This window comes from Ctenopharyngodon idella, chromosome 5 (genome assembly GCF_019924925.1).
Source record: "Ctenopharyngodon idella isolate HZGC_01 chromosome 5, HZGC01, whole genome shotgun sequence".
Classification (NCBI taxonomy): Eukaryota; Metazoa; Chordata; class Actinopteri; order Cypriniformes; family Xenocyprididae; genus Ctenopharyngodon; species Ctenopharyngodon idella.
This window is the reverse complement of record NC_067224.1, coordinates 4,608,934-4,623,733: the sequence shown is the minus strand read 5'-3', so window position 1 is coordinate 4,623,733 and position 14,800 is coordinate 4,608,934. Positions and strand designations below refer to the sequence as shown.

At 36.9% G+C, this 14,800-nt stretch overlaps 2 protein-coding genes across 2 annotated transcripts in view; both read right to left on the bottom strand.

Moving 5' to 3' along the window:
• rps6ka4 (ribosomal protein S6 kinase, polypeptide 4) overlaps nt 1–3,890 on the bottom strand; it is a 29,635-nt gene extending 25,745 nt beyond the window's left edge. Inside the window, exons 1-3 of the mRNA XM_051893916.1 lie at nt 3,023–3,890; nt 720–791; nt 46–113 (exon numbers count right to left, since the gene is read on the bottom strand). Of these exons, the coding sequence (XP_051749876.1) occupies nt 46–113; nt 720–791; nt 3,023–3,107 (225 nt within the window). The 5' untranslated portion in view covers nt 3,108–3,890. The remainder of the gene's footprint in view (nt 1–45; nt 114–719; nt 792–3,022) is intronic.
• Nucleotides 3,891–7,213: 3,323 nt separating this feature from the next.
• Nucleotides 7,214–14,596, bottom strand: rom1a (retinal outer segment membrane protein 1a). Its single transcript, XM_051895671.1, has 4 exons — nt 14,417–14,596; nt 12,856–13,286; nt 11,327–11,573; nt 7,214–9,327 (listed from the first exon to the last, which is right to left on the bottom strand). The coding sequence occupies exons 1-4, from the start codon at nt 14,564–14,566 to the stop codon at nt 9,109–9,111; spliced, it is 1,047 nt and encodes a 348-aa protein (XP_051751631.1). The 5' UTR covers nt 14,567–14,596; the 3' UTR covers nt 7,214–9,108.
• Between the last annotated feature and the right edge of the window lie 204 nt (nt 14,597–14,800).

Genomic DNA, 14,800 nt, shown 5'->3' with positions numbered 1-14,800 from the left:
TGAAGGACAAGCAAAAAGTCATGTGTGATAATAGAGAGTACAAACCTTCATGGCGTAGAGTTTGTCTTTATCATGGCCACTGATTTTTCTGACAAGGAACACTTTCCCGTATGCTGATAAAGAGAAGGAAAAGCAGAGATGTAGCTATTTAAAGGGATATCTCAACCACTGTGTATTAAACAAAACCTATGCTTTTGAGTAATTTCTGCACTCAGACCACTCAAACAAACATTTGAAATGCCTCAAAGAGCCACAGTGTTTACACTTCATGCCAATCTGATTTAATTACAGTTGCATCTGCCAATTAGACTGCGATAGAAAAATATATTACGAATTATACAAATACTACTTAAATGCTTCCTGTAACTCATGTTGTTAATAAGCCAGCAGATGCACAAGGTGTTTGGGCGTATGCTAGGTCTGATTACGGGTCTGGAGTCTCTAGTTGATTATTACCCTGAATGACTGGAAAGAAGCATTTGGTTCATTTGCAGTAAAAAAATAAAAGTGGGAGATAAAAGACTGAATTTTAACAAATATTTTATGTATAAAATGTGTTAGATCTACTCCATAATTATAATCTCATGGCCTTCATTCATATGACAACTTTCTTTCATAATCACTTAAAACAATTTTGTCTGAGTATAAACATTCCCAATGACCTTTACGGGATGGACAAATCAGTTACGGGATGAGACAGTACAGTGCAGCACTCTCACCTCCGGTGCCAAGCACTTTGAGAAGTTCAAAGTTCTCCATGCCAACTTTCTCAGTGTATCCTGTGAGGTTTGCTGGGAAGAGACAAACAGCTAATTTACACAACAAATCTTGCTCAACCCTTTAAATCCCCCCACACACATATCAAACACATGTGAATAAACAAGTTATACAATGCATGTACATGCAGTGATATCGACATTTGACTGATTCCAAAAGTGATATTTACTTATGGCCGATAACCATGACTGAAAAAATAAAACTGCTTTTACAAGGTTTTTCATAAAAAAAACAAAAAAAAAACAAACAAAAAAACAGAGCTCGAATAGAGTGCAACAGTTGGGTTCCAGAAGTAAAAACTCCATTCATTTTCTCCATAGGGAAACTGATTTTTAACAATAACTTAAAAACCTTTAAAGACAGCTTTACTGCGAGCTACGAGGCTGTTAATTGATAGTATTTGCTTCGATTGAAGCCGTCAACCTGCATTATTTCAACTTAGTTTTAAAATAATCGTGTTTCATAGTGGAATTCATGGTGAAAAACTACATTACCCATGATGCTGTACAGAAAATTCCACCAATCAGAGTTAAAACAAGAAAAAACATGTCAAAATATCTTTTTAGCCCCACCCACTTCCATGCAACACATATATATATATATATATATTATATATATATATATATATTATATATATTATATATATATATATATATAATATATATATATATATATATACACAACATTTTTAAATGCGTAGTTTCATATTTCTCCATCATTTTTAATCTGATTATGCTTTTCTCAATGCTTCATGGGACTGTAGTTTTGTCCGATTTTCAAAAACTTTTTTGCTTCCAATCAAAGTTAGAATTTGTTATGATTCATCGTATCTGGTTGGTTTGGTTCATGACTTATAACGTTTTAACAAAGACTATTTTGAAATCCCTATGGGAGGAATGAATGGAAAAAATACTTCCGGAACCAACACAATGAAAAAGTGGGCGGGCACTGTTGCACTCTATTGCAAGGAAATAAGGAAAATCAGGCAATAAAATGTCCAAAATCCAACATTAGTGACATTAGAAAAGATGGGCAACACTTTAATATTTTACTTTAAAAACTGGCACAGAAAAAGAGAACAGTCAGAACTGGAAAAAAATAATCTGACACTGATAATTAAAAACAGTACTGACCTATGCAAAACAATTATAATGCCACTTAAAGGGTTAGTTCACCCAAAAATGAAAATTCTGTCATTAATTACTCACCCTCATGTCGTTCCACACCCGTAAGACTTTTGTTAATCTTCGGAACACAAATTAATATCTTTTTAATGAAATCTGAGAGCTTTCTGTCCCTCCATTGACAGACAATGCAACTACCACATTCAATCCCCAGAAAGGTAGTAAAGACATCATTAAAGTAATCCATGTGGTTTAACCTCAATTTTATGTAGCGACGCGAGTGCTTTGTTCGCACAAAAAAAACAATTTACCACTTCATTTACAAAATATTAATCTCCAACACACATTCACGTAACAACGTCTTCTCTTGCGTCAACAACACGCATGCGTCGTGGTGCTCTCATGAACGTGTGTTGGAGGTTAATATTTTGTAAATAAAGTGGTAAATTATTGTGTCGCTTCATAAAATTGAGGTTGAACCACTGGAGTCACGTGGATTACTTTAATGATGTCCTTACTACCGTTCTGGGGCTCGGAAGTGGTAGCTGCGTCAATGAATGGACAGAAAGCTCTCAGACTTCATTAAAAAGATCTTCATTTGTGTTCTGAAGATGATCGAAGGTCTTACGGGTGTGAGTAATAAATGACAGAGTTTTCATTTTTGGGTGAACTAACCCTTTAGCACAACATCAGTTTTTACACCCATTACGGTTTTACACTGATTAAATTGTATCCAAAATTACAATGTTTCTGAAGTACCATGTAAATTCCATGGTACTTCAATATGGTATTGATTCAATGCCAAGATATTACCATTTCCCCACCACAATTCTTATATAAATATAAAAAAAACACAGTACACTATTTTAGGGTAATAAATACAGAAAAATAATAGGCTCACACACACAGTAGTTTTTAAAAATGCTTATTATATTAAATGGAATTCCTTGGAGGTTCATGTAAATATCATGGCATATGAATAAGGTTTTCATTAAATACCATGGTACACATCAAAATATCGTGGTATTAGCATCACCATGCTACCACCACTTTTTGTAAAGGAATCAAAACACAGCAGGTTAAATCTGTTAAGTCTCATGAGTGAGGATGCAGTCACCTACCATTAGTGATCTCGAGCTTAACAGTGCAAACTTTACGGGTTTCTCGGTCGGAGTCCTCGCCACTGCCACTGCTATCCCCTGACATGATGGCTCTGACTTCTACAGTATTTGATCAGTAAAGTGACTTTGACAGCCCGCTCTTCCAATGCACAAACATCTATATTATTTACAGCAAAAGTCGACGGATTTCTGTTATAAAGCGAAACTTGGCAATTTATGACAGGGTGAATGACATGTTTTTGTTTTTGTTATTATCTCAGCTCACAAATCCCTTTGACATCCTGCCGTGAACACTAATCTTCATGCACGACCTAAATATTAATCTCCACTTTTGATAGGCGCGCGCACAGCCATATACATTTCAAAACAATGCGACGATACACGGTATTTACAACACTTGAGCTGCAGTTAATTGATTATTTTGTGGGCCATAAATGGCTGTTATTTCCGTATTTCCAACTTCGACACAACTGTCGTGAGGTCGTCTGCAACCGCAGTGAAGATCGCAGTCCATCAAGTGCGAGTGTTCACATTTCAGCTCGTTCTCATTATCTCTGTTTTACCTTAAACACACATCAAACAAGCGATATTTGCTCCGTTAACGAGTTATACCCTGATAGCGTACGTGCTAACTATCAGACTACCATGACAGATCACGTTAAAATGTCCTTAACAGCGGATTCGGCAAGGCTGAACGGGCGGATTTAAGTCCTTTGCACCTTCCTTCCGGGTGTAGTTATGCCTGACTCGCGTTAAAATAAGCGTTTGTTGTGGAAAGATAAAATTAATTGAACGATAAATGCATGGAAGAAAGTGTAGTAAGGATCATTTCAGCTACGGAAGCCGAAGTAGTGCTGTCCGATTCGCGAACCAATTGTTGTATTGATCCGGTTCTTTTTATTGATTTGCTCGAACCGATTCACCTCTTAAATCACTCGAATTGTGAACCTGACCGTGTTCATTTCGTTTAAAAATGTGTGAGGTGAGGGTGGAAACATCAAAAGAGATCTGCTACATTTATTTCGTTACAAAACATGGCGTAAACGCAAAGGGAACACTTCTGAGCTATGACTCGAACGAATTGATTAATCACTTTCTGAACTGGTTCATTTAATTGAACCGTTCGAACGAACCGATTCGCTGAAATGATTCTGACTTTTCGACTGCAAGTGCCGCTATTGGAATCGGTTTCAAAGATGTGGTTGGGTGGGTTGGTTCTCTGTGTAGGTGGCGAAAGAGAAAAGCTGGTGCAATCCAACTTGCCAACTCCCGTGCTAAAGGACAGCCTCTCCCATTAACGACAACAGGGCTTTTATCTTGCACACCCTTTTTTGGTTCTCAAATGTTTAATTCTTGCCATGTCATGTGTAAGGTCGATTTTGAGTTGTTATCATTTAGATTACATTTAGTTTAGATTAAGCTTGTTATTGCTGACAGACGAGAGAGGTTTACAAAAATGCTTAATACTTAACACTAGCCTAGCAAGGTATATTGACACACTATATGAGGTAAGTTGACACAAAGGAAACTTGACTACTTCAAAACTATCTAAAACTATCTAAACAATTCTTTAAATATATTATAAGCTATTTGAAAAACATTATCACATGAATAAAGTACATTTTAAAATATATCAAACTGTAATAGCTAATACTTCACAATATTAAACTGTATTTTGAACAAATGCTTGCAGCCAGTGTTGGGTAAGGTACTCTAAAAAAATAATTAATTACTAGCTACTATTTACATGTTCAGTAGTGTAATTAGATTACAGTACTAATTATCTGCAATACTAATTACTTTCTAAATCCCATATCAACGTCGACCAGTTGAACAATACAAGGACAGACACAAAACTGTACTTTTGATTCTTTCAAATAAACAATATATAATTGCATAAATTATTCTAGAACTGACCAAAGTGTGTAAAAGGAGAAGGTTACATTAAAAACATACATTGTAACATTAAAATGTGATGTTAAATCTACTATTTTTTTATATAGAATTGTTCTATAGTCTATACAGTATTAAATGCAATTACATCAGAAGTAACTGTAATTAAAGGGGTAGTTCACCCAAAAATGAAAAGTTATCCCATGATTTACTCACCCTCAAGCCATTCTAGGCGTATATGACACAATTGGAGATATATTTAAAAATATCCTGGCTCTTCCAAGCTTTCTAATAGTGAATAGTGAAGTAGTGAATGGGGTTCAAGATTTTGAAGCCCAAAAAAATGCATCCATCCATCATAAAAGTAATCCATACAACTCCAGTGGGTTAATAAAGGCCTTCTGCAGTGAAACGAAGGGTTTTTGTGAGAAAAATATGGCCTCTTATATGAGACTCTTTTAAAAAACATTAAAAAAATCTTAATTATTCCAAACTTGTAGCCATATACAAGTTCTAGACTACAAGTATAATTTTATATATATATATATATATATATATATATATATATATATACACACACACACACTTGTATATAGTATACTATTAGTTGTAGTTGAGCATTTCACATGAATGAATGAATGAATGACATGACATAAACAAAAAATCTTAATTATTCCAAACTTGTAGTTATATACACCGTTCGGGCATAACATTATGACCACCTTCCTAATATTGTGTTGGTCCCCCTTTTGCTGCCAAAACAACACTGACCCGTCGAGGCATGGACTCCATAGACCCCTGAAGGTGTGCTGTGGTATCTTGTTTGTTCAGCACATCCCACAGATGCTCAACTGGATTGAGATCTGGGGAATTTAGAGGCCAAATCAACACCTCAAACTCGTTGTTGTGCTCCTCAAACCATTCCTGAACCACTTTTGCTTTGTGGCAGGGCACATTATCCTGCTGAAAGAGGCCACAGCCACCTGGGAATACCGGTTCCATGAAAGGGTGTACATGGTCTAGAACAATGCTTAGGTAGGTGGTACGTGTCAAAGTAACATCCACATGGATGGCAGGACCCAAGGTTTCCCAGCAGAACATTGCCCAAAGCATCACACTGCCTCCGCCGGCTTGCCTTCTTCCCATAGTGCATCCTGGTGCCATGTGTTCCCCAGGTAAGCGACGCACCCGGCCATCCACATGATGTAAAAGAAAACGTGATTCATCAGACCAGGCCACCTTCTTCTATTTCTCTGTGGTCCAACTCTGATGCTCATGTGCCCACTGTTGGCACTTTCAGCGGTGGACAGGGGTCAGCATGGGCACCCTGACTGGTCTGCGGCTATGCAGCCCCATACGCAACAAACTGTGATGCTCTGTGTATTCTGACACCTTTCTATCAGAACCAGCATTAACTTCTTGAGCAATTTGAGCTACAGTAGCTCGTCTGTTGGACCACGTGGGCCAGCCTTCGCTCCCCACGTGCATCAGTGAGCCTTGGCCGCCCATGACCCTGTCGCCGGTCCACTTTTAATAGATACTGACCACTGCAGACCGGGAATACCCCACAAGAGCTGCAGTTTTGGAGATGCTCTGACCCAGTCGTCTAGCTATCACAATTTGGCCCTTGTCAAACTCACTCAAATCCTTACGCTTGCCCATTTTTCCTGCTTCTAACACATCAACTTTGAGGACAAAATGTTCACTTGCTGCCTAATATATCCCACCCATTAACGGGTGCCGTGATGAAGAGATAATCAGTGTCATTCACTCACTTGTCAGTGGTCATATAAATATAGTATACTACAAGCTGTAGTTGAGTATGAATGGATGAATGACATGAATAAAAAATCTTAATTATTCCAAACTATATATATATGTATAGTAGTATATAAGTTGTAGTAGAGCATTTGACATGAATTTGGACACTCATCTTCCCTCCTGCTGTTAGTTATAATCGGATGCAATGCGTGTGAGTGCTGGTGCAGCAGTTTGTGTATTAACAGATTAGGGCAGGTTAAAGGATAAAGGACGCAGACGCAGACACACTGGGCTTTCACTGTATATGCTGCCATCAACCATCATCCTTCATTATCCTGTCCTGCCTCTGACATACTTATGCACATGAGAAAGTGGGTGCAAATCTACATGGCTCATGTGATCGTGCAGATCTTCCATGTGCGTAAATGTGCACCTGTATGTTAATGTGTAGATGTGAAAGTTTGAAAGAAAGAATCAATAAAAAGACAGGATCATGGGGTATGCATCTATTTCAACAAAATATCACTAAACAGCAAATCAGTTCAAAATGTCAGATTTTATTAGAGCTGACAGATTTCTGTAGAGTTCTGCGAGTGCAGTACAGTGTTTCATAGCAGAGCATTGAGCATCATCTACACCATCTTTAACACTTACAATGCATTTAATTCCATGCTGAATGTAAAACCAAAAAATTACTTAATGACAATTAAGTATGTATGTTTACAACATGCAGTTAACACTGAATGAAAAGAAAATATAAAATTGTGGCTTCAGATTTTTAATAACTTATTTCACATGTGATTAAATATATTTTTTTTTAATTAATCATTTCCAGCATCAAATAATTTGCTTATCCACATTGCAAGCGAAAATACCACGCAATCTAAATCAGAACATATTGATTAATCAGCAATGTGGAGATTTTCAAGTGGTGCTCACTGCAGAGCCAAATGACGTCCAGCTCCTCCTCTCTGAACGTAATGGGTGGGTGGAGTTATGTTTAGCAATAAGATTATGGGTGTGATCTAGCTCCACCCATTGGCTCTGCAGTGAGCATCCTCTCAAGATTTTAGGCCAATGAGATTTTACTGTGGGCGGGGCTAACCAGTGTGAAGCCAAAGAAATGGAAACCAAGTAACAATGTGTTCTATCGTTTATCAAGGTTGTGGCTTTGTTTTGGAAGAGAAAACTTTATCATGTTGTGGGTAGTATACAGTGTAAGATTATTAGAAGGAGTTTACCCTTGTGAAAAAGAAGTACTTTTAGCATATTTTTACTTATCAATGAAATAATATAAGAATTTACTTAAGTGCAAGTTGAATTTAATGTTTTCATATATTTAATTTCATGTTATTTACAATGAAATGAAAATGTATTTTAGTTTAATTTTATATTAAATGTGATTAGTTGAACTTAAGAGTGCTTTTTCACCCACTTAAGTAGGACTTAAGTACATATTTATATGTAATTTAAAAATGACTTCTGTTGTGCTGTCGAAAGTAAATTAAAATATTTCTTTTGAAATGTGTGTCATGTATTTAGATATATTTGTAATTACACATTTGTAATGAAGTTGCAATTTAGTACATTTAAAAATATTAAATTTAAATGTAATATCGAATAACACTACAGTTAAATTTATAAAAAAGTACTTTACATGTGCTCTAGTATGTTAGTCAACACATCAAAATAAATGTACTTCTTTAAAGCACAAAAAAACTTTAAAGTAACATTTTAATTTGTCAAATATAAGTGTACTGACCTTTTATTTCATTCATATTATATTACCTGCAAGTACAGTTTTTTAGAAGTGCACATTTACTGCAATTAAGCACATTTCTTTTTCACAAGGGCAGTTTGCATGTTTCTGTTATTCCAATTTACAATCATTTACAAATGTGGTAGCAGTAGTATTACAAAATAGGATATGTTAGTGAATCAGCCTCTTTTAGGTGTATGACTCTGTAAACGGGAAGTAAATGTAATAGAACTTTCAGTTATGACAACTGCTCGGTCACTCTTAAATATTCAACCATTCATGGTGGAAATTTAAGCACATTGCTAGTCATTTCCCAGGCATAGCTGCACCAGGTTTCTCCTGACAGGAATGAACAGACGTTTACTCACCCCAAGGCTAGCAATATGATATATTTGCCATAAAACATAGGGGTAGAGTGCTGCAGAATTGACAGTGGAATCACTCATCATTCAAAAGACTTCTCACCAAATTGGGTCAAATTTTAATACTGTTCATTTATTTTTAAAGTAACCATTTTAGAGTATTAATGAAGTATACAATGCTTTGAGATATGCGATTAGGTCATTAAAATGGATATATATATAAAAATACCAAAAAATAATTTCATTGATTAGTTGTCAGCACTCTCAGCCTCCAACTGGAAAGATTTCAGTGGTCAGATGAATCTGACTCTTTAGCTGGTGGCGGTCGTACCAGCGGCCCCTGCTTCGGCTGCAGGAGGGGCTACCTCGTTCAGCCACAGGAGATTCAGCACAGGACCTACATACTCCATGATGGTCTCCTTCACTCCTTTCTCAAGCAAGTAGCCCTCAGTTTCGATCTCCACATTCTCCTGTCCAGCAACGGCCTCCATAGCCGTCTGCAGGAGGCGCACACTGGCCAACACTGAGCTCTGTAGACAAGATGTGATTGATATGGAAAAATGGGTAGAAATGGCTTATTAGTACAGGTATAGTAGAAGTAAATACACAGGCCTAAGCCAAAATACAAGCAAATATGTCTAAAGTAATTTATGCCTAAATTATAAACTGAAAAAAACACATTTATTAACAAGAATTTCTGGGTGTTTATTTGTCATATTGTATGTTTAATTTAAAATTATATATATTAAAGGGTTAGTTCACCCAAAAATAAAAATTCTGTCATTAATTACTCACCCTCATGTCGTTCCACACCTGTAACTCATCTTCAGGACGCAAATGAAGATCTTTTTAAAGAAATCTGAGAACTTTCTGTCCCTCCACTGACAGTCCACGCAACTACCACTTTCAAGCCCCAGAAAGATAGTAAAGACATCATTAAACTACTCCATGTGACTCCAGTGGTTTAATCTCAGTTTTATAAAGTGAAGCGAGTGTTTTGTTTGTGCAAAAACATAAGTTACCACTTTATTTACAAATTATGAATCTCCAATGCTTGTTCATGAGAGCACCACAACTCATGCGTGTTGTTTTGATGTGAGAGCAGACACTGCGCGAGTGCATGTTGGAGATTAATATTTGGTACTTTTTTTTTTTTTTTTTTTTTTTTCGCAAACAAAGCACTCACACTCATGTCTCTTCAAAAAATTGAGGTTGAACCACTGGAGTCACATGGAGTATTTTAATGATGTCTTTACTACCTTTCTGGGGCTTGAAAGTGGTCTGAAGATGAACGAAAGTCTTATGGGTGTGGAATGACATGAGGGTCAGTGATTAATGACAGAATTTTCATTTTTGGGTGAGCTAAACCCTTTAACCTTCCCTATAAGACAAAATTTATTATTTGCTATATGTATTGATTTTTGCCAACACTTATCACAAATGCATTTCAGTTACTGTAATGAATGCACTGCAATGAATTACTCTAAATCTGTAAAGTTCTGTAAGACAGAACTTTTTCATATCAACTGAGGTGATGTATGAATTTATGGTAACACTTTACAATAAGGTCCCATTGGTTAATAAAACTACTGCTGTTCATTGTTAGGTGATCTCAATTCCATTAAATAATATTAACAGATAAGTTTTTAATAATGCATTTGTAATTATTGAAATTAGCATTAACTAAGATGAACAAATGCTTTAAGACGTATTTTTCATTGTTAGTTTATGTTAACTTGTGTAGTTAAAAAATGTTAACAAACAGAACCTTACTGTAAAGTGTTCCCAAATCTACCTTTTGTAGCATATCATAGACTACATGGTACAAGGAATTCAAGTTAACTAAACTTTGAAATGAAAATGGCTAAACCTTGTTGTCCACAAACCAACTGATCTTAGTTAGGGTAGACAGCATATTTGATTTGATGTGAATGAAAACAAAGTAGTGATCTGTTCAATGCCCATGCAGTGTGTTACTGTACTTTGTACTTGACACAACACCACAGTCAATTGAATTCATTGGCATGTAACAAACTTGTCATTTGATTAGTTGGATTCTACAGGATTTGCAGGAGACGTGTGTGTTGCATTTTTTAAAGGTCCACCTGGAAACAAACCCATCATGACGTCAAACCCCCTCATGGAAGAAGAAAGCTGCCGTGTTTACAACTGTACAATCAGAGCTTACCATGATCAACTAAACACTGGATTTTCAAAAGTGTGAAGTTCACGGCATAGACTTGGCATATATGTCCAAGAGTTTTACACACTGGTCTGTTATTGTAGGGACATAGACTTTACATTTTTGTGCCCCTAAACATGATGCTGAACAAAACAAATTGTGATTGCTTGTTTTACATGTCAGTCAGATGGCCTCTGAAAGCTGCTTTGGAGACCAGACCTTCTGCCGTCAGTCTGAAGGTATGGCTATGTGCGACTAATACCTCTCATTTTAATTCATATTTAAATAAATATGGTGTCTACCCTGACTAAGGTCCATTGCGTACATTTAAACCTGTGACAATTTACCTGAATCAGAAAGACAGACAGAACTACAGCTCCAATAGTGTTCATCAGACCCATGTAATAGTTGACCAGGGCTTCTCTGCAACCACGAATGAAGATGTTGAGTTCTTCGGTCTCATGCTCGTAGTTGTAGTGGGCAGTGTTGTTGGTGATTTTGTATTGGATACAGGGTCTGGGAGAACTAGGGTTACAGCAACTGAAGGGCACGCCGTCAACCAAATAGCGGCCATCCACATTGCTCCTAATGCGGCTGGAGGATTGAAGATGAAGAAAATGGAAGAAAAGATTATTGCAAACTGTTACGGCAGGTCATATGAGATAGCTCTAAATCTCTGCTCATAAAGTTACCAATATTTCCCAAAAATACCTTAACTAACCCAGACAACAACATAGTGTTGGCCCAGATCTGGCCCACATCTGGTACATGTGAATTCCACGTGGCCCAGATGTGGGCCGGATCTGGGCCAACACTATGTTGCTGTCTGGGATAATTTTCCTCAGTTGTACTTAATGCTTTTAATTTAATTGTACTTGCACAAAATATTGTTGTATTTATAAAGTGTGGACACATTTAGCGTTTTCACAGGTGGAAAGCAGTCATTTTGATAGTAATACATGCAATTGGGAATCTCCCACACAGATTTCGCAGTTCAAGTTGGTCACATGTACTCACCACATTGACTAATAGAAAGCTGCTTGGTTTGAAAGTGACTTCTGTGTGAGCTACATCGCTACACTATTGATGATAGACAATGGCCCTTTTTGGCCCAGAAATTTTGCTAATGTGACTGTACATTTACTAACAGACACATGCATGTCAGAGTCCATGTTTGCACCTTAGTCTTGATAACAAGCAAACAGCAGAGACAGATTGCTGTTTACACCAGGTATTAACATACATCTGAAATGCATTGATAGTGACCATTTGTGGTCGGATTTCAAGTAGATGATCCTGATTTTGTAACTACATAAAGTTTAGATGCTTCTGGACACTTTTGAAAACAATTCTGAATGCCACTGCATTAGAAACAAGATATCAAGCCAAGTGGCATCTGCAAATGAAAGATGAAAGAATTATTCAGAACTAATTTCACATTTCTTAGCCATTTTGGTCATTTTGAAGTCATCAGCCATTTTGAAGCCTGAAGTTCTCCTCAAGTTCACATAGGTGTCCTAAGCAGAGTAAGCACAGGTGTTACAGGGATAGTTTACCCAAATATGAAAATTCTGTCATCCTTTGCTTACCTCCATTTCATTCTAAACCTGTATGCAACTCTTATTCTATGAAACACAAAGGAAGATTCTTGGATAACACAGTGAACTGAGGTGCAGTTTTGTTTCGGACACCACTGACTTTCATTATATGGACAAACAAAGTTTATAATATTTTTCAAAATATGTTCTTTTGTGTTCTGCAGAAGAAAGAAAGTCATACAGATTTGGAACAACATGAAGGTGTGTAAGTGATGACAGAACTTTCATTTTTGGGTGAACTACTGTATCCCTTTAATTGACATTTCCTTTGAACTCACTCCTTAACTTCCTTAGAGCTGAAATCCAGGTAACGGTTGCTGATCCACTGCACCTCAAACCAATCCTTGTAGTCGCTGTTACCACAGCACTGGAACTCCATCTGAAGGCGATCAATGGTCTGCTTCTGGAAGCAGCGGCCAGGGGTATCGGTGTCCTTGTAGAAGCGGATACCGTTCTTCAAGCCGACTTTCAGCGAGGACTCCAGGCTGCCCTTCATGGCGTAACTCAAGATGACTGAAATCAGCATGAGGGTGGTGAAGAATATCGAGCATCCAAAATAGGGCTTCAGGAAGGTCTTCCATCGTGGGAAACGCCCAGCATCTAGGGCGTCCTGGCAGATTCGACTGGCAAAGTAATTGATGCCCATTGAAGCCAGACCCACAATCATCAAGGTGTTGGGCACACAGTGGATGTCTGTGTTGTCCATTACCTAAAGGACAGGAGGATGTTGATGTCAGTCCATTTTGAGCTCAGATTTCATTGTGCTCATTGTATACATTGAGTTTACTTAATCTATGGAGAGTGAGCAATTTTTAAGAGTAGATCAGTGGTCTCAAACTCAATTCCTGGAAGGCCACAGCCCTGCAAAGTTTACATCCAACCCTAGCTAATCAAGGCTTTCAGGATCACTAGAAACCTCCAAATAGGTGCGTTGGAGCTAAACTCTGCAGGGCTGTGGCCTTCCAGGAGCTGAGTTTGAGACCACTGGGGTAGATATTTTGTAACAGAGTAAAATAACCCCTAAAAAGTATTTTCAATACGTTGAGAATAAGGGAAAGTTTTCTGTTGACACATTAAAAGCAAATTGTTGCTTTTCCATTGGGACTGATGTAAACCAACTAGTAACTCCCTAAGCTTCACCAAAGGATTTTTCCTTGGATTTTTTTTTTTTTTCATTGGAAATATATATATATATATATATATATTTAAATCAGAATTTAATTTCTATTACACATAATATTATCATTCTCATTTTTGGAGTAGTTATTTACTTAATATATAATGAAGAACATGCAAAAAATTCTTTTTAGTAACCAGACAGTTGACGGTAGCCATTGACTTCCATAGTAAGAAAAAAAATACTATGGAAAATCACTTTTGGGTGAACTATCCCTTTAAGACAGATGTCACTCTTTATCAGCAGGTTGATTATGACCCATCTAGACAGGTGAAGAGCTCATTTGTAAAGGACAGCACCTTAAGCCTATTATGACTGGCTTAGATAATATTTATATTCACTTAGGTTAATCCATGCCAGATATTTCTGAAACGTTTGAGCCCTTAACATAGTTATTTATTTGTTTATTCTTTAAGAAGTTTGTCAATATAGAGTATATTTTAGTAATGGCCTTGATTTAGTTTATAAAAGTTTATAGAATAACTTCCATAAACTAAATCAAGGCCATTACTAAAAAACGCCTTTGCACAAAAAGTTCATTATTTGCTAAACACTGAATGCATCAATGGGAATTTTGAAATTCAAAATGAATCATTGCATAATGCATGGAATTGGTAGCAAAAAACATCAAGCAAATGAAAATATGAGGGTTATATGGATACCTCTCCCCTCCTTCGAAGCTCAGTCTTTAGGAAGCATCCTAAAGTGAAGGTAACCGCTCCACCCAGAGTTGCCATCCATGAGAGCAGCCACAAACCCTGGGCCAACTTCACCCTTTTCTGAAAAGTGAACTTCATCTTTCCCACAACCATTGTGAAAGAGTATTATGATGTAAACTTGAGAAAAAGGGAAGACTAGAAGAGTGTGAAAAAAAGTGTGCTCAAAATGTGAACTCTTTGAAAGAAGTCCTGAGAATCAGGTTGGAACTGCTGGAGGTTCAAATGTTACGTGAAAGAAAAAAAACAGATAGCTTTGTGCAATCCGTTACTCTTCGTTTGTTAGAATATAAGATCAATTCGATTTCTTCCAAACAACGCAGCCGATAC